Source organism: Poromitra crassiceps, assembly GCF_964638095.1.
Source record: "Poromitra crassiceps genome assembly, chromosome: 8".
Classification (NCBI taxonomy): Eukaryota; Metazoa; Chordata; class Actinopteri; order Beryciformes; family Melamphaidae; genus Poromitra; species Poromitra crassiceps.
In genome coordinates this window covers 56,626,974-56,649,900 of record NC_139629.1, presented here as the reverse complement: position 1 = coordinate 56,649,900, position 22,927 = coordinate 56,626,974, and the positions used below count along the sequence as shown (strand labels likewise).

At 44.0% G+C, this 22,927-nt stretch overlaps 1 protein-coding gene across 1 annotated transcript; it reads right to left on the bottom strand.

Moving 5' to 3' along the window:
- Nucleotides 1-4,782: 4,782 nt before the first annotated feature.
- Nucleotides 4,783-22,732, bottom strand: LOC310780813 (phenylalanine--tRNA ligase beta subunit-like; the record flags this gene model as incomplete). Its single annotated transcript, XM_083641312.1, has 13 exons — nt 4,783-4,800; nt 5,973-6,166; nt 7,167-7,284; nt 7,676-7,768; nt 7,940-8,020; nt 8,824-9,063; nt 14,538-14,561; nt 14,675-14,726; nt 15,581-15,639; nt 16,088-16,158; nt 16,246-16,282; nt 22,117-22,197; nt 22,532-22,732. The coding sequence occupies 13 exons, from the start codon at nt 22,730-22,732 to the stop codon at nt 4,783-4,785; spliced, it is 1,269 nt and encodes a 422-aa protein (XP_083497438.1).
- Nucleotides 22,733-22,927: the final 195 nt, after the last annotated feature.

The following is a 22,927-nucleotide window of genomic DNA, read 5'->3' as shown; positions in this document are numbered from 1 at the left end:
GTGTAGTAGCCGTACCGTACCGTACTGTAGCTGCTACCATTACGTATGACTAATGTTTAATTGTATGTTTAATAAGGGATATGCTATAGATATTCGATTTGGTTTTGATCTGATTTTTGATTTGATATTTGATTCGATATTTGATATTTGTACTATGTTGTAAACGGAGCCCACAGCACAAGAATTTCACACGTGATACTTGTACCATGGAGTGACAATAAAAATCTTGAATCTTGAATCTTGAATCTTAAATTGTGCTTGGGGTCCTCGCCATGCCCCGCCTCCTTTGCAAGGCCCCTGGCTTGCTGTCCTCGCCATGCCCCGCCTCCTTTGCAAGGCCCCTGGCTTGCTGTCCTCGCCATGCCCCGCCTCCTTTGCAAGGCCCCTGGCTTGCGGTCCTCGCCATGCCCCGCCTCCTTTGGAACGCCCCTGCCCGTGACCAAACCCTTTGATGTAGTATAAATGCTCCTCTCTACTGTAGCTTCAAACATGAGCTCCTGCAGCTTTGCGATCACAGGCAAACACAGAAGTAAGGTCCTGGATTAAGCAGCGCTGTCGAGTTGCAGCTAAATGGACAGTTTGTGATGTACTTTGAAAGGCTCAGACGTTTAAAGAATGACATTTTATATGATCAGCTTTATTTTAGCATTCAAGCGAGCCTCCTTCCTGGCTATTCATTGGCTACTGAGTCAGCCATTTTGGACCTCCTCTGGCACCACTCTTACTAGATTGTTCTGGTTGGTGGTTCACCAAATGGCGTACCGTGGCAAGTCCAGGTGTGCCATGGGATTTTGTGACAACCAGGTGTTACATTGAGCTGCCTGGTACCATCAACTAAAAGGGGACTCAGACAGCTATAGATTTATTATGAAACATCAAATTATCTCACTATTCTAACTGATTAAACCTCAAAATTACGTGCAAAAGGGCCCAAAACACTTTCTTAAAAAAGCATTTTCAATCTATGATCTCCACCATGCTCAACAGATGAATGGACTATTCCTTCTCGTTTAGCCTGCATGCGCTCGGTGCTTGAAGCAGACTTGAAGCAGAGGAGTGGAGGCGCACTGTAGTTGGTATACTGTAGTTGTTGGTGCAACCCTTCTGAAACTGCTAATCTCACAACAGTCTCAACAATTGACACAGAATGGTGCAAAAACAACAACTTTGGTCAGCAGAAGTATCTCAGAATGCAACACGTCAAACCTTAAAGGAGAATTTCGTTTTTTTTTAACCTGGACCCATCTCCTGGCATTAATTATGATTTGACCACTCACCACGTGATGTCCGCGGCGTTTCTGGCCGTCCTAGCGTTGTTATTTCGAATCCCACATAGGTTACGCCAAACCCCACATAGGTTACGCTAAAACCACCACCGCAAAGCGTCCTACCTGTCGTTGGCCAGTCGGCAGGAAAGTATCGCGGGACTTCACGAGACTTGGTGACCGAGATCACGTTTGAGGTAATTTGATCCCTGTGCGACTCCAGGAAATGGCCTGGGGCGAAATATCACTGTGGTGGATGTTGAGGGATCAGATTATGACGATATTTGGGGAAAACGGGAATAAAAATAGCTATTTAGATGCAGGAAAGACAGGCTCACACTTGGCCCCAAATCAGCTCCATTTTACAACTGACTTGTACGCTATTGATCTCAAAACAATGCTAGGACGGCCAGAAACGCCGCGGACATCACTTGGTGAGTGGTCAAATCATAATTAATGCCAGGAGATGGGTCCAGGTTAAAAAAAAACGAAATTCTCCTTTAAGGCGGATGTCACTTTGGTAGCCGGTTAACACCGAGCTGAAAGCTGATATCTACCCAGTATTAGTCTGGCGTTCCAGTAAAGTGCTCAGTGAGTGTAGCTATAATGCCAGGTCAGCTATTTTGCCCTTGCACATTCATTGCAGTGGACACCATTCTGTATTTGAGGTGAGGTTTGCCAAAGTGAAAGGAGTTGGATACTTCAAACCGCACATAATTACATTTTTCATTTTCTAAAAAATATTTACTACTACTGGACTGGCTATATTAGTCGTGTAGCTGCTGCTGCTGCTGGTGCTGGTGGTGGTGGGGAGGGGTGTTCAACCACTTTTGTGAGGCACTGTATGCATGTCACATTGTGATTAGGGGCTGAGCCCCCCTAGAGGTATGGAACTAGAATCGCCCTGCTCCTCATAACACAGAGATAAGTCCAGCTACCAGCACCAGTGTTTCCCACAGGGTTTTGAGTATTTGTGGTGGGGGCCCGCAGACCCCCTAGAGGGGTGCAGGGGCATGCCCCCCCCCCCGCAAGATTTTTTTTTAACATTTTAAAGTAAAATGCATGAATTTGGTGTACTTTGAGAAAGCTTAAGAGCAAAATTAAAAGGCTAGATCTATGAAGAACATGTCATCATTACTGTGCTGTGGGTTTACAATGACAAACTAAATTTCTCCCTATAGGTCAGGGATACTCAACTTGCTTTGCCTGGGGGCCACTTTCGTGAAATGATAGCTGTAATTGTTCTGAGTGCAAAGTGGGGGTTTTCTAGGTGTGAAAAGGGCGGAGGTGTTTAGGTCCTTTTCTCAGCAGACAGGCAGGTTTCCTCTTGAAGCAAACAGCAGTTGTTTGTGGTGTGAACAAACATGCGGCTCTCTGTCAGAGGCTCGTTTCTGAGAAGTGACAGGCAGGACAGGAGGGCTTCTGAGAAAACTGATGGGCCCTGGGCCTGGACACATAAAGCCCCCCCCCCCCCCCCCCCCCCTCCTCACAGCGCACATATGTAGAATTAAAGCCATAATAACTAAGACACATTCACCTGCATCTCAACAGGATTTTAATAAGAGAAGTGTCCGTGTGTGTGTGTGTGTGTGTGTGTGTGTGTGTGTGTGTGTGTGAGCACAATTTCGGCCGGCCACAGCTATGCCGTTTTACGTGCGATCGGGCTGAAACTTTCAGGGTGTGTAAAGAGCACAGGGTGACCTGAAGGAGCCAGATTTTTTAATTGGGTGATTGCCCTGATTACCTAATGATGTGATGTCATCTTTCTGTCTACAGTGATGATGTCATCAGTGATGATGTGAAATGTTTTGTAATGCAGGTGTCAGCACTTTTCAGGCACTCTTAACACGTTGAGTGCCATAGCCGAGATATCTCGTCTTACATAATCCAACGGTTGAGTGCCATAGACGAGCTATCTCGTCTTACATAAACATTTTTTTTTTTTGACGGTGGGACATCAATCAACCCCTTTTACGTCTTCTATATCAATATTGGGAGGAAGAGAATGTGTATAATCTATTTTACCGACCACTAAGTGGCGACAGTTCTCTCCCAAGACAGAGAGAAGCCACAGCCAGCCACAGCCAGAGCCACAGCCAGCCAGCGCGCTGGAGAAAGCCAGTGTAATTTTCAAGGAAGTAGCTGGGCGAAAACTCTTTCGATTTCACACACACACACACACGCGCGCGCGCGCGCGCGCGCGCACACACACACACTCGAGTACCTTTGCGCATAAATAAGACCAGAATCGCAAAAGCTTATTCAAAGCTCTCAGCCGACACCTCAAGAAACAGTTTTACAGTCCAGACGGCCGCGGAGAATCCTCCCTCAGCAGCACAGACGGAGGGAGGAGTTTGGAGACACACACACACTCTCTCTCTCTCTCTCTCTCTCTCTCTAGTCCCGAGAGAGAGAGAGAGAGAGGAGAGAGAGAGAGAGAGAGAGAGAGAGAGAGAGAGAGAGCACACAGAGTGGGAGACAGACACGCTGTGGGGGCTGTAATCACAGGCAGGTGACTGTTCTGCTGTTTGATTGAATTTCACAAAACTGCGATTATCTCAGCTTCCTGTCTCATACGCTAAAACCATGCTGTACTCAACGGCTAATATCTACATAACTACTAACTCTGCAAACTAACTCTTTTAGACAGAGAAAGCACACATTCTATTAGTTATTTTTAGATGATTGGTGTTCACGAAGTCTTAACAGAAAAGAATCCTCGGCTGTTGTAAAATGAGCCAGAATCCTCAAAAAAAAAACTGGCACAACTTACCTACAGGATTGAAAAAACGGCTGGCACTCAATGTGTTAAGAAATTTGATGTATAAATGTATTTGTTGTCTGAATGTTTCTCAGAACTCCATTCTCATGCTGCTGACCAATCCTGGTATCAGTGCTGTGAGATACCAATGACAGATGTGGAATCTTTGGTATAAGTGCCTTTTATAGTTGTAGAGTTTTTTGTGTGTGTTCGTTTAAATGTTATGTCTGTTTTTTCTATGGACCTTGTGCCTGATAATAAAAGTTGATTGATTGATTGATTGATTGATTGATTGATGTCATCAGTGATGTCATCTTTCCTCTGTGAGCGAGGCCATTGGCAATGTGGACTCTGTCTGTTTCAAGAAATGTGTCCGGCCTCAGCCATGGCGTTTTACGTGCGATCGGGCTGAAACTTTCAGGGAGTGTAAAGAGCACCTGTGTGGGTGACCTGACAGAGCCGGATTTCTTTAATTAGGGCAGGCTGATTGCCCTAAGGCTGAGGCTATAGTTCAGTGATGATGTCATTAGTGATGTCATCAGTCTGAGGCTATAAGTGATGGGAGTATGGGGAGGAACCAGACGGAGGAGATGATGGCTTCCGCCCCTGGGCTGTGGGGGTAACCCTGACGGAGCCGGATTTTTTAATTAGGTGATTGTCCTAATTATCATCAGTGATGTCATCCGTGATGTCATAGAGTCGGCGAGCTGTTGCATTTGCACATTCCACGGCATTCAAATCTGCATCCACACTTGATCAGTTGTTGGTAACTCTCTGCAATAGAGGGGAGATCAATCCACAAGATCTGCCACACATCACCTTTCTTGCTCCACTCCCAGTCGAAGGACTGTGCTTCTGGTTGACAAAGTAATGACTGACCCCACATGCATCCAGCCTGGTAGGCAGCATGCTTTACATGCTGAAGTAGATAGAGCAGCTTGAGTAGGAGGGATGTGAATCTTCACTGGCCCCACGATTCGATTACGATTCATCTGTCAACGATTCGATTCGATTCCACGATGCATCACGATACAGCTCAAAGTATCGCAGCTCCACGTATCACATCCTTAATTTTCTGTATTGTTACTGCACATGACTACTTTTTCATCAATTAATACAAGCAGTCAGATAAATATCAACTGCCTTTTTAACTTAGAAAGTGCTTTAAAATCTGAATGTCAATAGAAATTTTAACAAACGATTCAACAATTCATCTGTCAACGATTCGATTCGATTCACACGTCCGCATCGCGATGCATCGATTATACGATACATTTTGACACCCATACTTCATATGGCCTCTGCTTCCGAGCAAACATGTCCAGCCTTACTTACATCATCAACAGCATCAGCTGGACTAGACCTGTCATACATCATGACACAAGTTTTCCAAGATCTTTACGTGGACATCAGCTATTGTTGGTAGATAATGCGGCTGAGTTTGCTGTAAACATCGGAAGCCTTGTTATACACATCCCAGGTTTGCGATGCAGTCTTCGGTAAATAAAGCCACAAATGCCATAAAGTGACAGTCCTTCAAGTCAGTTTTGGTAGAGCACGAAGTCCTTCATCACTTGTGTTAGTGGGAGGGAGTGGACTTGGTTCAGACGATGTGTGCCCAGCGCTTGGCGGATCCGGATACGACACACGTGGTTCAGAGGACATCTCTTGGCCTCCAGAAAGACCCTGAGCGCCTCGGGATCCGCCTCCTCCTCCAGCCGTGCCTGCTCCAAGGTCACCAGGGCCGGATCGGCGCCGTGGTCCAAGAGCAGCTGGACGAAGGCCGCGTCTCGCCGGTGCCTCAGCACCACCTCCAGCAGGTGAGAAGCCTCGTCACGGGTTCTGTTGGGGTCGGCCCCGCCTTCCAGGAGGATCCGGACACAGTCCAGGTGACCGTTGATCACGGCCATGTAGAGAGGCATGCGGTCGATGTGAGCTAGGTTTACCTGTGCTCCCTGCGTGATCAGGTAGGCCACACAGGCAGCGTGACCCCGCAAGGCTGCGTGCTGCAGAGGGCTCCTCCCACTCCACCAATACTGCTCATTGATGCACCTTCTGAAGCGCTCTTCCTGCAACAGGCTCCTCAGTGTGTCCAGGTCTCCTAAGCTGGCAGCATTGTGGAGCTGCCAGTCCTCATACCCTGCTAGAGCAGCCATTCCTTCAGCTCTGTGTGTACAATGCGTCTCAAACAGAAGGCTTTATGAAGGGACCAAGTGTGTGTTGACATTATGACATCATAGAATGACGACGACGTCACAATTGCTTGAGTGACATCACTGATGACATCACAGTTGTTCAAGTGACATCACTGATGACATCAAAATTGCTCGAGTGACATCACTGATGACATCGCAATTGCTCAAGTGATATCAATGACGATGAGCTCTTCCAGACATAAATGAAAAACAGTCTATTCTTTTGTAACCTGCAGTGCTAAATACACACTCAGAAGGCACACTAGTACTGTACCAGGAATGCACAGGTATGTTTTGGCAAGGTTTGCCAGTAGAGGAAGCTCAGTGGCAGCGCCCCCACCAGGCCAGATTTTTTTTGTTGCAAAAATTGCAACAACAAAAAAATTGATGTCTTTTCCTGCTCTCCCCAAAATGTCGATAAACATTTATGGCATATTATTACAATACAACAATACTGGTGTTGACAGTGAACAGTAAGAGAAGATGCCAAATCACTCAAAACAATAAGCATTTTGCTTTTAGGAGCATTGTGCCAGCATGCAGCGCTGTTCCAAAACGTGTCAACATGTGTCGTTGCCTGGGAAACGCACATCCCATAATACAACTGTTCGCATCGCATCCCATAATAGTATGATGATACTTGGGATGCCATTGCCATTGGCAACAGGAGAGACCACATAACATTTCAATCGGACCAAAACGTAAAAGAATTGCGGATTTAAAGAAAACATTCTTTCAATGTCGTTTTTTTTTTTTGGTCCAAGTGAAATGTTCTATGGTCTCTCCCGATTCTAAATATAGCTGAACCGTTTGGCTTGACTAAGTAAAACTATTTTTATAAGCATTTTACTAAATGTCTATGGGAAAATAAATGGCGGATGAAAATCTCTGGTACAGTGCTGAAGCAGGAAGTAGGCGGTCACTTTGCCTCTCTATAACACACACCTTTGGTCTCATCCTTCAGCACCACGTCAGATATCTCAAACCGTTTCAGGGGAAGGGGCATCTTCCTGTTGGCTGCAATGGTTTTCAGCAGGCCAGGCAGCAGGGTGGTGCGCGCCACCTGGTGGAGGAAAACAGCTGTGATGTTGGAAACATGACCGTCAGTCAGAGGAGGCAGAGAGCGCCCTCGTATGGAAACAGAACTACCTGCATCTAACTATATAAAATTGAGTACTCGTCAGCTCCTCAACCAGAATGTTGGAGAAAAGCCTTCTCCCAGAAGGACTGCATGAAGAAGCAGCAGCAACACTGACTAACCACGGCGTTCCCCCTCCAAATCACAAACAGAACCCAACAGAAAGTTAAGACACAGTACAGGATTCCCCCACAGCCCCCCGTCATGGCCGACAACCCCACTGCCGACAACAATGCGTGACGTGACGTCAACTCCGCAAGCTCTATACTCTACTATACTATACTCTAGCTCTATACTATACTATACTCTACGGTACCTGGAACTCTGCAGTCTTGGGGTTGGAGATGTGGACGGCCCTGGTCTCACAGAGCTTCTTCCCCAGTCTGTCTGCGATGTCCTCCTGAGAACACTAAGGGAAGAGAGAGGGGACAATCAGCACTTCATAGTAGAGGAAAAGTGTGTGTGTGTGTGTGTGTGTGTGTGTGTGAGAGTGAGTGAGTGAGTGAGTGAGTGAGTGAGTGAGTGAGTGAGTGTGTGTGTGTGTGTGTGTGTGTGTGTGTGTGTGTGTGTCTTTTCTCACCAGGGCGAAGTTGAGGGCCTCTGTGAATCTAGCAGCAGCCAGGTCTTGCCTCCACAGTTCCGTCAGCTTATTCAGTGGGAACTATGAACATATAAAGCAAATACATAAGAACAACACACGCCATTTTTAGACGAGTTAAGTGGAATTGGTGGTCAGCATCAAAGCCCTCACCAGTCACCATACACGCTGAGGGCTACGCTGCAGCTGGTGAGCCTGCCGGCGTAGGCGGCGTGCAGCTCCCCAAAAATGTGACTCGACACAGCTGAAGTGAACAGCGCAATTCTACTATAATGTAGATGAGCAAGAAACTGAACCCCGAATTGCTCCTGATGGTGTGCCAGCACCCTGCGTGGTAGCCTGCCGCCATCAGTGAATGTACCTACTGATTGTAAAGCGCTTTGGATAAAAGCGCTATATAAATGCTGGCCATTTACCATTTACCATAAAATAGATGATAGAAAAGGGGGTGATTGACAGATCGCCTGTCCAGTGATCGCGCAGCTTGCCGATCATGGACCAATAGCAGGCGGAGCTGCGGCTCTGGGAAACTCCCATCTCACGTGAGGTGCAGAAGGACTCAACCCATTCCCTCCCACTCTGCTGACGAAAAATCAAGATGGTGACGGCCAACGTTTGAACTCCACCAGGGAGAAGACATTTAATGGGATAGCTACGTCCATATCATTTATGTCTATGGTGAAAACACACAATTGAGTCATTTTGCTGGGGACTCCCCTGGAACCCCTCGTCAAACTGACATTCGAGTACGTCTAGCTGCCGCTGTGTCGTCCTAAACTCGAGGCTACATTGAAGCATGTTTCTCGCTTCACGTTGGTATTCGGGAACGCGCAAAATCAATCACACGCAGAGGGAAATCCAGGTACCTGATTGGCTACGGTGTAGGTGCGTGGCGTGGTGCGGGGGATGTTGTTGAAACCGTAGGCCATGGCGGCGTCCTCCATGATGTCACAAGCATGGATGATGTCCGAGCGCGTGGGAGGAATCTCCACCTCGATCTGGTCTCCGGTGCCCGTGGGCTGGGAGAGCAGGCACATCCTGGTCAGAAGCTGGGCAAAAATCGGTACCACCTGAGGTGACCGCACAATTTTGTTATTTTTGTCTTCCTACATGTCTCTAGTTTATATTTTGGTATGATAACCCTGCCGATTTGGTAGCTTAAGGATAGTTATCACTCTGTAAACAAACCTACCCCCATATAAATGACAAAACCCTGATTTCTGTGTATTAGTCCAGATGATATGTGAAAATTATGTTCCCTTTTTTGTAAAAGCATGAAACTTAGTACGCTTATAGTTTGGGGCCCTGTACAGTTTCAGAAATTGAGCCATCGCAAAAATGCCTTGTGGCGGCCATTTTAATTCTGCCATAAGCAAATTATGTAGTTTGCATCATATCTCCTGAACCACACATGCTAACACTGAAAAGGAGATGTCTATCCCAACGTTTTCATGGTCAAGGATTACAATTATACCATATAGAACATCATAAACTGTTAAAGTGACTAATCAATGGTGAATTTGATGACGTTGTGAGAAGGAAATGACAGTATCTGATAACTGATGCTATAACTTCAAAGCCATGACCATTCTCTGGCTAAGATGTTTTGATGAGTGATTTGACTTATATAGACCTTTTGTTAAAATAGCGCCCAGGTCCCTCCTAAAGAACCTGGGATTTTCCTTGCCAGATGGCCAAATCCAAGATGGCCACTGGCGCCATGTTAAAAAATTGACTTTTGACCCAGAGCACATAGAATAATGTATGAAGACACTTTTCGGTGTAAGTCAACCATGAGGAATCCGATTCTGACATCAGTTTGACATTATGGCATAGTTTTGACCCAGAATTCCAAGATGGCTGCCATCCAGTATTGTGGAAATGTAACTTTTGAATGGGAAGGTATACTGTGCATTTGGGGTTTACCACAAGGAAGGAGATTAACAATGGTGGATGTTTTGGGAGTAATTTCAGAATTATGTTCACTGAAAAGATGTTAATGTCAACACCCATTTTACCTTGGTACTGCTGTACCAACTACCCCCAGGATTTCTTGCATTAAAATATTTAATGAATGTAGATAACTAAAATAAGCTCTTTTTATTAGCTGTAGCTATAGATTCTGAATCATCAGATTCCGCTCATCATCTTTAGCCAAGTATGCTGTGTCATACTGGTCGATCACACAGATGATATGTCAACATCACCATGGCAGGCAAGGATGATGGATGACACCTTGTGGACATAGTCCGACCACTTGTATGGGGTGCCATCTTGTGTCTGCCGATCCAATTGCTGATGGAGTTGCCATCGTCTAGATCATGCCCATGTCAACGAGAGTGATGTAGGGTTCTTGTAGCCCTACAGATTGGAGATAGAGCTTCTAGATGCGCTTGCTCTTCTGCGTCTTCCTGTATGTGATGTTGGAGTTGAATAAGGCCACACATTCATCAAAAACACAATGTTCCAGCAACTCGTGGAGGTTTACAAGTTGACCACAACCAGGTCAATCACTGCCTTGGAGCACTCCACTCCATCTCAGCAGCTCCAACCTTGAGTTCCTCCCCCAGTAGTCTCGCTTGCCAGACTCCCTCCCTACAATGGCAGAGTCTGGCTGCTAATACCTCCACCCTGGTATAGGGGAAAAAGGCTCCGTTCACCTTTACAACTATCCACCAAAAGTATCAAGCAGGCCTGCTTTATTGCACAATCCAGATCCAACCGTTTTCAGCATGTAGCAACGAGCTAGCATTGTTGATGTTGTTTCACAGTGGCACAGGCATTTGAGATAGACAGATTCGACACAACACAGTGGAAACGAAATCCATAAATGGTCGCCACCAGTCAGTCAGAGCGGGTTGGAGCATGCATGCAGGGAGGAGGGTGGAAGATAATTGTGATGGTGCAGACGCAAAGTGCCGCTGTGTGTAAATTCAGCTCAAGTAGGACCCTGGCCATTCACACCAGACGCACTGCTTTGCTCCGCGCCGGTGACAACTTGTACTGACTTCCTATCTGGCTTCACACAATCTCTCGCGGGTCTCACACAAAAATAGATCAGACGGCGAAACAATCTCTGCATGGGGCGAGCCGGCCGCATCACGGCTGGTCTGACTGAACGGTCTAATGTGCTAACAAGTGCGCCAAAATGAAACTGGCTGCGCTTCCAGATGCTTCGTCACTTCAGTGTCTGGTGTGTTTGCACCTTTTCGCATCCATTTTGAGCCATGCCTGCATGCATGAGTTCAACTCCTTCCCGTTTGACCTGGCCTCCCCAACCCTCCACACCCTACAGTCTGCCTGCCTCTGATGAACTCATTGCAGACTTAAAATCAGCCCATGCTGCAGGAGAGGAGAAATTGACCAGATTCTTGCAAGTCCTGGGGGCCCTATCTTCGCAAAAGTGGTACGCCGCGCGCAATGCAAATTGGGGGCGTGCACAAGCGCATGCCTGTTATAGTTTTACTGGACATAGGCGTGCCACAATCAGGCGTTTCTGCGCAGAATACGGGGCAGCTCCTCTTACGCGCTAAAGAAAAGCACCTCTTACGCGCTAAATACTCCGCTGCGCTTGAGCGCACTATAATCTCTATACTGCGCAGCGCAGAGTAAAATTCCATTACACACGGACGTGCGATGCCAGGACATCAAATTCTGCTGCTAAAATTGGATATTAGCAGATAATTCAGTGAGGCAATCAACTATAACTCACTGAGAAACTTTTATCACATCGCAAAGAGGGAAATTAATTGAGAAAACTTGTTGGACAATGTACATAGGCTATTCACCTTCACCTATCCCATAGTCTCGCTGGCCAGCCTCCCCTCCCACGCAGGTCTCCATAGTGGGATTGCGATGGGCGGCGCTTAGCGGCAGTGCCCTTGGAAAATAGTTTCCAACAATCCAACTTGCCCTTTTCAGCATGTAGCAACGAGCTAGCGTGTAGGTTTCTGCCGTTAGCTTGCTAGCTAGTTAGCATTGTTGTTTTCACTGAGGCGGCAGGGCACTATTTACAGCGACACACAGGGAGGAGGGAGCGGAAGCTGCTCTGATTGATGTGGTCGGAGCCAATGACAGAGTTTGTAATAAGCCGGGAGCAGACATTCGGCAGCCACTGAAACAGTCGCTCCAATGGGGAGCAGGTGTAGAGCAGGGGAGGGCTTATCCCAGTTGCCTGTTTCTGTGGCGCCAGACTCCTCTCCCGGTAGGGAGGGGAGGCTGGCCAGCGAGACTAACATGGTAAATGGTAAATGGTAAATGGCCTGCATTTATATAGCGCTTTTATCCAAAGCGCTTTACAATGAGTAGATAGTCTACATTCACCCATTCATACACCGGCGCAGGGTGCCTACACACCATCGGGAGCAAGGAGGGTTAAGTGTCTTGCCCAAGGACACAGCGACGGCAGCTGGGAGGGAGCGGGGATCGAACCGCCAACCCTTGCGTCATTGGCCGACCCGCTCTACCTCCTGAGCTAAAGCCGCCCCTAACATAATTATAAAATTACCCTCAAAACACAATAATTGTCATTACTAAACCATGTTTGGTAGGCATGGATTTGCAATTAAAATAGCTATAATTCACCATTGTTAATCTCCGCCCTTACTCTAAAAATGGTAAACCCCAAACACCACATACGTATATGTTGCCATTCAAAAGTTAAGTTTTCATGCTACTGGATGGCAGCCATCTTGGAATTCTGGGTCAAAATGATGTCAGAATGTTAAACTGATGTCAGAATCAAATTCTTTGTGGTTGATTTACACCGAAAAGTGTCTTCATACATTATTCTAGGTGCTCTGGTTCAAAAGTAAATTTTTCAAGATTGTACCAGTGGCCATCTTGGATTTGGCCGTCTGGCAGAAAGTCGCAGGATGTTTGGGAGGGGCCTGGGGGCTATTTTAACAAAAGGCCCATAGAAGTAACCCTAACCCAAATTACTCATCAAAAAATGTTAGCCAGAGAGTGGTCATGGAATTGAGGTTATAGCATCAGTTATCAGAAACTGTGATTTCCTTCCCACGTCATTAAATTCACCATTGATTAGTTACTTTAACAGTTTATGATGTTCTATATGGTATCATTGTAATCCTTGACCATGAAAACATAGGGATAGACATCACCTTTTCTGTGTTATCATGTGTGGTTCAGGAGATATGATGCAAACTACATAATTCACTTATGGCGGAATTAAAATGGCCACCACGAGGCATTTTTGGGATGGCTTAATTTCTGAAGATTTACGGGGCCCCAAACTATATGCGTACCAAGTTTCATGCTTTTATGAAAAAGTGAACATGATTTTCACATATCATCTGGACTAATACACAGAAATCAGGGTTTTGTCATTTATATGGGAGAAGGTTTTTTACAGAGTGATAACTATCAATAAGCTACCAGATTGGCAGGGTTATCATACCAAAATATAAACTAGAGACATGTAGGAAGACAAAAATACAAAAATTGCGCGGTCCCCTTAGGTGGTACCGATTTCACCATTGGCCCATGGACTAATTGCATTGTATCCTTCTCAAAACACCACTGAATTCACCAAAACACCACTGAATCCAGCATTAACTATTCATGTGAACAGTTTATGATGTTGTATAGGGTGTCATTGTAATCCCTGACCATGAAAACATAGGGGTAGACATCACATTTTCTGCGTTATCATGTGTGGTTCAGGAGATATGATGAAATCAGGGTTTTGTCATTTTTGGGGGTAGGTTTGTTTACAGAGTGATAACTATCCTTAAGCTACCAAATCGGAAGGGTTATCATACCAAAATATAAACTAGAGACATGTAGGAAGACAAAAATAACAAAATCGTGCGGTCACCTCAGGTGGTACCGATATGTCAAAATTTCAGCCTTGGCCCATGGACTACTAGGCAGGTAGGAGGGAGGAGACGGCCAATCAGCAACCGGTTGGATTAAAAATGTTTCTTAGGGCGCGTTCACACCAAGCATGTTTGGAGCAGTTTACTCTGTTCACTATTTTACTTTTATAGGTGTAAAGAGATGGATGGTGACATTATTAGCCAGCAGTTATTGTCTGTTGTCTGCATGTAAACGCAGTGCGTTTACATGCAGACAATAAACAGTTTATTAGCAGATTTCTGGAGTTACCTGATTATTCAAATGGTCATGTAAACAGCATAAACCGATAAGCTTTATCCGTTTATGGCCGTTATCGGGTTATGAATAAACCGATAAACATACCTAGGTTTTTGGCCAATAACCTGTCTTTTGAGTGCATGTATACAGCGTCTCAGGTTTCTTGTGGGTTTATCTGCGCATGTACAAGTTGCATGTAAAAAGTTGAATTACCACCACGTTCTGGAGAGAAATCCGACTTATTGACTGAATCATGTAAACCCGGGTTTTTCCTATTGTCGGATTATTAAAGTGCATGTAAACGCAGTAATCAGATTATTGCCATAAACTGATTACTCACAGTTATCAGTTTATTGGTGTGCATGTAAACGCACTCATAGTAAAAGAGATGTTTTGTACAACATTTCAGTTGTTAGCGAGTCGGCTCACCTGATGCCCACTTTGCGGTTAAATCAGCGGAGACCCTCTCCTTCCTGTAAGCCAGCTCCTACAGTACAAACAGGAAGTGACATCAATGAGACAAAGCTAGGAGGAAGACATGTCACAGTAAACCACATAGGACCGGCTACAAGCTGCTTGTCGTGGGAATATATGCAGTACCGGGTACACGCATGTCCTGCCGTCTGGGTACACCACCTCAGCCTCCTCCAACCTGAAGGAGACGGAAAATGAGACGGAATTAGAGCTGCAACTAACCATTATTTTCATTATCGATTAACTAATTAGTCGTTTGTCTATAAAATCTCACAAAATGATGAAAACATTTCCATCACTTTTTCCCCAAAGCCCCAGACGTGACATCCTCAAATGTGTTCTTTTGTCCTGACCCAACAGTCCACAACCCAAACATCATCACCGTCATAGGAGACTAAAGAAACCAGAGCAAATATTCACATTTAACAAGCTGGAACGAGAGAATCTCAGACAGTATTTTTTTCTTCAAAATTAGTCTAAACGATTAATTGATTATAAAAAAAAAAGTTGGCAATTAATCCTCTGATGATCGACTAATGGTTTCAGCTCTAAACAGGATATAGAAAATGTTATCTTTACAATAGCTCTGCTTCCAGCTAACCATTACGTTTTGCAGAAAATACAAAGCGGACCACGAGGTGGTGCATTGAAGAAAACAAATGGACCTCCTGATCAAACAGATCTGCTACAGAAAACACATCGAGCAGAACAATGAGAGAGGCTTTCAAGCTTTGGGCAAGTTTGTTCTTGTTCTTCAGAGTGGGCTGATGTCGGCCATATTTCATGCTGTCTGAAGACAAATACAAAGCAATGACACTTGGCAGGATTCTACTGCGCAAACTAATGTCCATACAGAACATTCATCAAGTCCAAAAACACATCTGAGCTGTTGTGGAATGAGACTGAACTGTTATTTATTGATTGAACAAATGCATTCCCATTATGATTCATCGTGCAAAACCGGCTGTTTCCATTTAGCCTTTCTAATTCAATACATCAACACAGCGATGAGAAGCCAGATATGGGACTCACATGAAAGGCTGGGAACAGTACTGGCTGAACATGGTGACCATGTCCAGTACGATCTTGGCCTGGTGGGAGGGAGCAGGGTCAGATTTAAGTCAGTTTTCACCAGTAACAGTGACTGGAGGCTAGGGCTGCAACTAACGATTATTTTCATTATCGATTAATCTGTCGATTATTTTCTTGATTAATTTATTAGTTATTTGGTCTGAAAAAATGTCGATCAGTTTCCCAAAGCCCAAGATGATATCCTCTAATGTCTTGTTTTGTCCACACCCCAAACATATTTAGTTTACTGTCATAGAGGAGTAAAGAAACCAGAACATATTCACATTTAAGAAGCTGGAATCAGATAATTTTGACTTTTTTTCTAAATAAATTACTCAAAACGATTAATCGATTATCAAAATAGTTGTCGATTATTTTTCTGTCGATTGACTAATCGATTAATCGTTGCAGCTCTACTGGAGGCATCATGTTCACACAATTCTCTTCATTTCTCCTCTTAAGTCATACCTTGGTTACGTCTGTGGCCGTGCACTCGATGAAAACAGTTGTTGTCTTTAGGGAGATTTTTGAATGGTCCCCTGGAAGACGGAGATCAGTGATTTGTTAAAAACTTACAGATCAGAATCCGTTTGGTCAGAGATGAAGAGGGAGAGCACGGCACTCACCGTTGATGATGGGAGGCATGCAGAGGTGTAGTGCTATCTAGAGAAGTGGGGGAACGCACCTATATGGGGAACACCTCCACACGCACAGGTCCCAACAAAGCCCCCCCCCCCCCCCCCCCCGCGCACGCACACACGCTAACGTTCACGCAGCCTATTCATTAATTAATCGTTCGGGGCGGGCAATTGCTTATACCAACGAATTAAACGAGCAAACTCACAGATTCCTCAAGTGCTGCAAACCACTGTCACTGTGTCCTCTATAAACACTGCAGAAGCCCGTGACATTTGCAGCTCTGAAACTAAAATACGTATATGGGCACAGCAGAGCAGAGTCAGTTATCAGCACAAACAGCTAAACAATCTCTCAACCAGCGATCACACAAGTTGCACAACTGGCATCTGGCGATGCAAATTGCAATGGGGTGATTAACGCTAACTTTTGATTCAACCGCGTTGAAAAGAAACACGCTTTTAACATTGTTTCTTCATGCTTGTAAACGTACCTTTTTAGCAGCTGGTCCGAAAAATGAAAGGATGTTTGGCTGCCTTTTTCATCTTTACTTGTTATAGTGAGGTACTGGTGGAAAAAAATATATTTTGATGCTGAAAAAGCCAGTATGTTTCAGTATAGCTTTTATTAAACTGAGGTTTCCCCCGCGCTGTAGTTAGGGTGGAATGTTTCCTTTTCCTTCAAGGCAGCCACGAGTTGATGCTGTGTGAATCATTCAGCCCACCTTAAATATAGTTAAGGTGGAATGTTTCCTTCTTTCTTCAAGCCGCGAGTTGATGCTGTGTGAATAATTCAGCCCACCTTAAATATAGTTAAGGTGGAATGTTTCCTTCTATCTTCAAGCCGCGAGTTGATGCTGTGTGAATAATTCAGCCCACCTTAAATATAGGACAAATGACAACGTTGTCAAGTTTCACTCGTTTTATTGGCTCGACATGCACACACACACTGACACACACAAAACACCCCTTGGAGAAGTATGGGAACGCCGTTCCCACGCGTTCTGCCGGGACTACACCTATGGAGGCATGGACAGGACTATGGAGGACCAGGAGGGTCTTACGCTAATGAATAGAGTGTCCCCTTAATAATTATCCAATCGTACAATTAAAAAGAGTAATTTCAAAAAGAATTCACAAATGACGTATTAATACATCATTAAAAAGTCGTATTTGGAAAAGGAACTTCAAAAACATCCATTAAACAGTGTATTTCAAAATGGAATTACGAATACATCATTTAAAACATAATTTAATACATTGTTTCCTTATTCCTATTCGAAATAACCATTTGGAATTGTATTTGAAGTCACTATATTAAATCCCCGATTCGAAATAACGATTGGAAATGCCATTTATCCATTGCATGACACTTTTGGCCTTAGCCTAGAAAAACTGTGTAAAACAATGCAAATTAGACATGTACTTTAATTTTAAATTTGACATACCTTGTAGGCCCTGGAGAGTCTTAAGCTAATGAATAGAGTGTTCCTTTAATAATTATCTAATCGTACAATTAAAAAGAGTAATTTCAAAAAGAATTCACAAATGACGTATTAATACATCATTAAAAAGTCGTATTTGGAAAAGGAACTTCAAAAACATCCATTAAACAGTGTATTTCAAAATGGAATTACGAATACATCATTTAAAACATCATTTAATACATCATTTCCTTATTCCTATTCGAAATAACCATTTGGAATTGTATTTGAAGTCACTATTTCAAAACCGATTGGAAAACCATTTTGTTTTAACATGACACTTTTTTGCTCTTTGTCCCCAGCCAAACAGTGTCAATCGTGAATCCATGGTCCTAATGCAAATGAGCCATGTAACAGGCTCTCTGATTGGCTAGAGAGGCAGTCCACTGAGCCAGGCTCTTTCGTGCCTCAAAGCTCTCTAGCCAATCAGAGAGCCTGTTACATGGCTCATTTGCATTAGGGGGCTCAATTCACGATTGACACTGTTTGGCTGGGGACAAAGAGCAAAAAGTGTCATGTTAAAACTAAATGGTTTTCCAAACGGTTTTTTGAATTAGTTTTGAAATAGTGACTTCAAATACAATTCCAAATGGTTATTTCGAATAGGAATAAGGAAATGATGTATTAAATGATGTTTTAAATGATGTATTCGTAATTCCATTTTGAAATACACTGTTTAAATGATGTTTTAAATGATGTATTCGTAATTCCATTTTGAAATACACTGTTTAATGGATGTTTTTGAAGTTCCTTTTCCAAATACGACTTTTTAATGATGTATTAATACGTCATTTGTGAATTATTTTTGAAATTACTCTTTTTAATTGTACGATTAGATAATTATTAAAGGAACACTCTATTCATTAGCTTAAGATTCAAGATTCAAGATTCAAGTTTATTATTTGTCCCCGAAGGGCAATTTGTGTGCAGCAGACATAAAAAGCATAGCGAATACATGAAAAAACAGAACATGAACAAATTAAAACAAACATGGAGCATGGCAGCAGTTTTCCAGCAGAAAAAGGATCAAGTAAACACAGGATAAAATAAAATAAAAACAAAATAAAAACACACCTCAAAGGATCTGTACGATGTACTTAAAAGTAGTAAAGACACGTACAATGTACTTAAAAGTAGTAAGAGACACGTGCATGAACTTAAAAGTAATAAGAGTCCAGGACTATTTGAGCTCACATAAATAGGTAGGTAAAAAATAAATAAAGATATATCTCGAATATAAAATATATAAAGAATATTTATAGCAGCAATACCTACCTAAGAAGAGAGACAAGGAGAGAGAGTGCATCATCTCCTCCGCCCAGCAGCGTTTAAGCTGCACGAGAGACAGAGAAAAGAGAGCGAGACAGAGAGAGAGAGAGAGAGAGAGAGAGTGCACTATCTCCTCCTCTCAGCAGCATTTAAAGCTGTTATGGAAACAGGAACGAAGGACAGTTTATATCTGTTTCTCGTAGCCCTCGGAACCTTTAGCCGAAGGCCCGAAGGGAGCAGCACATACTCTGAACAGAGAGGATGAGTATCGTCCATGCGAATGGACATGGCCTTTTTAAGCACCTGTTTGTTAAAAATGTGGTCCAGGCTACTAAAATTTACTCCGGCTATTTTTGATGCCGCTCTCACGATCCTCCCGAGAGAGTTCCTCCCTTGAATACCAAGGTTTCCATACCAACAGATAATAGAGAAAGAGATTACAGACTCGATATAGGCACAATAAAATAGTTTCATCAGAGTCCTGTCAACCTGGAATCTAGCAAGCTTCCTTAGGCAAAAGAGACGTTGTTGACCTTTTTTGCACAGCATTTCACAGTTTAGATCGAACTTCAACTTGCTGTCAAAAATAGTGCCAAGATATTTATAATTGATCACCAAGTCTACTGGTTGCCCATGGACAACACTGTTCTGGGGAACTGGGGAGGATCGTCTAAAATCAACACAGATCTCTTTAGTCTTTGAGACGTTAAGTTGGAGGAAGGCTTCTTCACACCAGGACAGAAAATCATTTAAAACCTGGCCATGACCGACCTCATCCCCATCAAGCAGGCTGACAATAATAGAGTCATCAGCGTACTTGATGATGAATCTGTCGGCATGACGGCTAAAACAGTCATTTGTATACAGAATATACAAGAAGGCAGACAAAACACACCCTTGTGGTGAGCCGGTCGAGGATGTTAAGAAGCTGGACAGAGTTCCGTTTACTTTTACTTGTTGTGATCTATTTGTAAGGAAGTCCAAGATCCATCCAACAAGACCTGCGTCTAAACAAAAAAGGCGTACAAGTTTCTCAACTAAAATGTGAGGCTGGATCGTGTTGAACGCTGAAGAAAAATCCACAAAAAGCAGCCTGGCGTGGTTCCCACTGCCTTCTAAGTGCTTACAGACAAGGTTGAGTAGGGTAGCTGTGGCGTCTTGTACACCTCTCTGTGCTCTATACGCAAACTGAAAGGGGTCAGCATGTGCTCAGTTTTTGCTAGGAGCTCTGCTTTAACTAGCTTTTCAAATTGCTTCATAACCAGAGAGGTTAAAGCAACAGGCCGGAAGTCGTTCAAGCTTTTGGGACTGTTTATTTTAGCCACGGGCACCACTATGGATTGTTTCCATAGGGATGGCACCTTCTGCTGAGAGAGAGACAAATTAAAAATGAAACTAAGACTCTCCAGGGCCTACAAGGTATGTCAAATTTAAAATTAAAGTACATGTCTAATTTGCATTGTTTTACACAGTTTTTCTAGGCTAAGGCCAAAAGTGTCATGCAATGGATAAATGGCATTTCCAATCGTTATTTCGAATCAGGGATTTAATATAGTGACTTCAAATACAATTCCAAATGGTTATTTCGAATAGGAATAAGGAAACAATGTATTAAATGATGTTTTAAATGATGTATTCGTAATTCCATTTTGAAATACACTGTTTAATGGATGTTTTTGAAGTTCCTTTTCCAAATACGACTTTTTAATGATGTATTAACTCATTCACTGCCAATATCTGACTGGCATTTTTGGCACAGGCCAAGTATTTCCATAATGTTTGGTCATCTTTCAAGACCCACAGTAAATTCTGTACTAGGACTACAGTGATGTCCAATACCTCGAAATGAAGATCTAAGTCTCTACTTTCACCCCCAAAAAGAAAGTTAGCTTTTAGCATGTTCTGTACTCTACTTATAACCCTTTTTATACACCCCATGTTCACCAAAAAAGCCTGTCTGGGAAGAGAAAAGGGAGAAAAAAGCATTTTTGTAAAAGGGCACAATCTCAGGCATAACTCACTCTCAATTATTTTATTTTGAACTGTATTGACATCAGACATGTAAATATTATTCGTTAGGACACAAATGACAAAAAAAAAATATATATATATATATATATATATACACACATGAAGTGCTTTTTTTTTACATTCAACAATAGTTTACTCGGTGTGAGTGTGCAGACAGACAGACAGACAGACAGACACACCGACAGACAGACAGACAGACAGACAGACAGACAGACACACACACACACACACACACACACACACACACACACACACACACACACACACACACACACACACACACACACACACACACGATCCCCCTTTTAGATTTCTAACCCAACATAGGATAAGCAATAACCACGCCCTGTGGCGCTGGGATTGGCCAGGAGCAACACTGGAGGGCGAGCAGCCCAGCGATTTCATGAACGAGCTCTTGAGAAGGACAGCGGGCTGCTGTGAGTGCCTTCTGCCCGCTGCTGCCTAGCTGTTCCTGTGTTTATTTTGATTTGTTCTGGTACACCGTCCTCGTCCATGTCTCCCTGTCATATCTATGATCGTTCCCGTTTTCCCCTCGGCTATTCAACACGTCCTCACCGCCCTCGCAAACTGATCGATCATTTCCTCATTCCTCCGATGATCAAACACATCTCTTGATTACTTTCTCCCGTTTTCTCCTGGCTGGCACAGAGGAAGGCGACTCCAGCTCGGCGTTTCAATGGCGTTTCTCCTCTCTGCACAAGGAAGCGTTACCCGTTCTCTGCTTTTCCTCTAGCTCAATTTCAAAACAACAGCTGCGGTATGTGTTTGATCGCGTGCTGTCGGCTACCCTTTGAAGGCAGGGACCTGTGTCTGTGTGACAGGCTGGGCAAGTGTTTGCTGCAGGCGCTGCACCAATAAAAACAAAAACACGTCAAACACGTCCTTGGCGGGGAAGGCCATTGCTGATAACACGTCAAAGACGTCATTGGCGGTGAATGAGTTAATACGTCATTTGTGAATCCTTTTTGAAATTACTCTTTTTAATTGTATGATTGGATAATTATTAAGGGGACACTCTATTCATTAGCTAAGACTCTCCTGGTCCTCCATACAGGACAACCCCGTTGCTGTCGTAGATGACAGGGTACGCTGGCTTGTCTTCAATGATGTGAAGGTAGTGCCTCAAGTGGCTGTCAGTCTGTCGAGATCGGGAGCACAGCACCGGGTTAGTATGGACAAGCTATAACAGGTCTGAGGTCTATAACAGGTCTATAACAGATCTGAGGTCTATAACAGCTCTGAGGTCTATAACAGGTCTGAGGTCTATAACAGGTCTATAATGGTCTGATGAAGAGCAGTGTGGGGCTGCTCAAAACGTCACCTCGGTACAATAAATAATTAAACATTTTCATGGTCTGCTTACTTTCGGCTCAGCACCTGCCCCTTTTCAGCTTGGATGTGCATGCATTTGTCAAGGCTATAGCAGCACATCACTGTTCATCTGACTACTGTCCAGCCAATGAGCTGCTCACCTTGTAGAGGCTCATGAGCTGGGTGGCTGTGTACTCTTTGGTCTGGTTGAGGGGTCTGAAGCAGATGTCTCCAGGAGGCTTGGCCGTGTACGTGAAAGGGCCTGAGATGGTGTCCAGGTCATGGGTCCCGATGGCCACCAGGGACCTCTTCCTGCAGATACATTGGTTAATGGTGGAATAATATAAAAATGACTGACTCATCAATGACACACACACACACACGCACACACACACACACACACACACACACACACACACACACACACACACACACACACACACACATTTTTGGGGCCGGTGTGCAATGGACAGCAGGGCCCTTACATTCCACTCTGTTGCCCAGACCATTTTAGCACTCACTCAGGCGATGTAATGTCTTTGTGTGGGCGTGCCGAC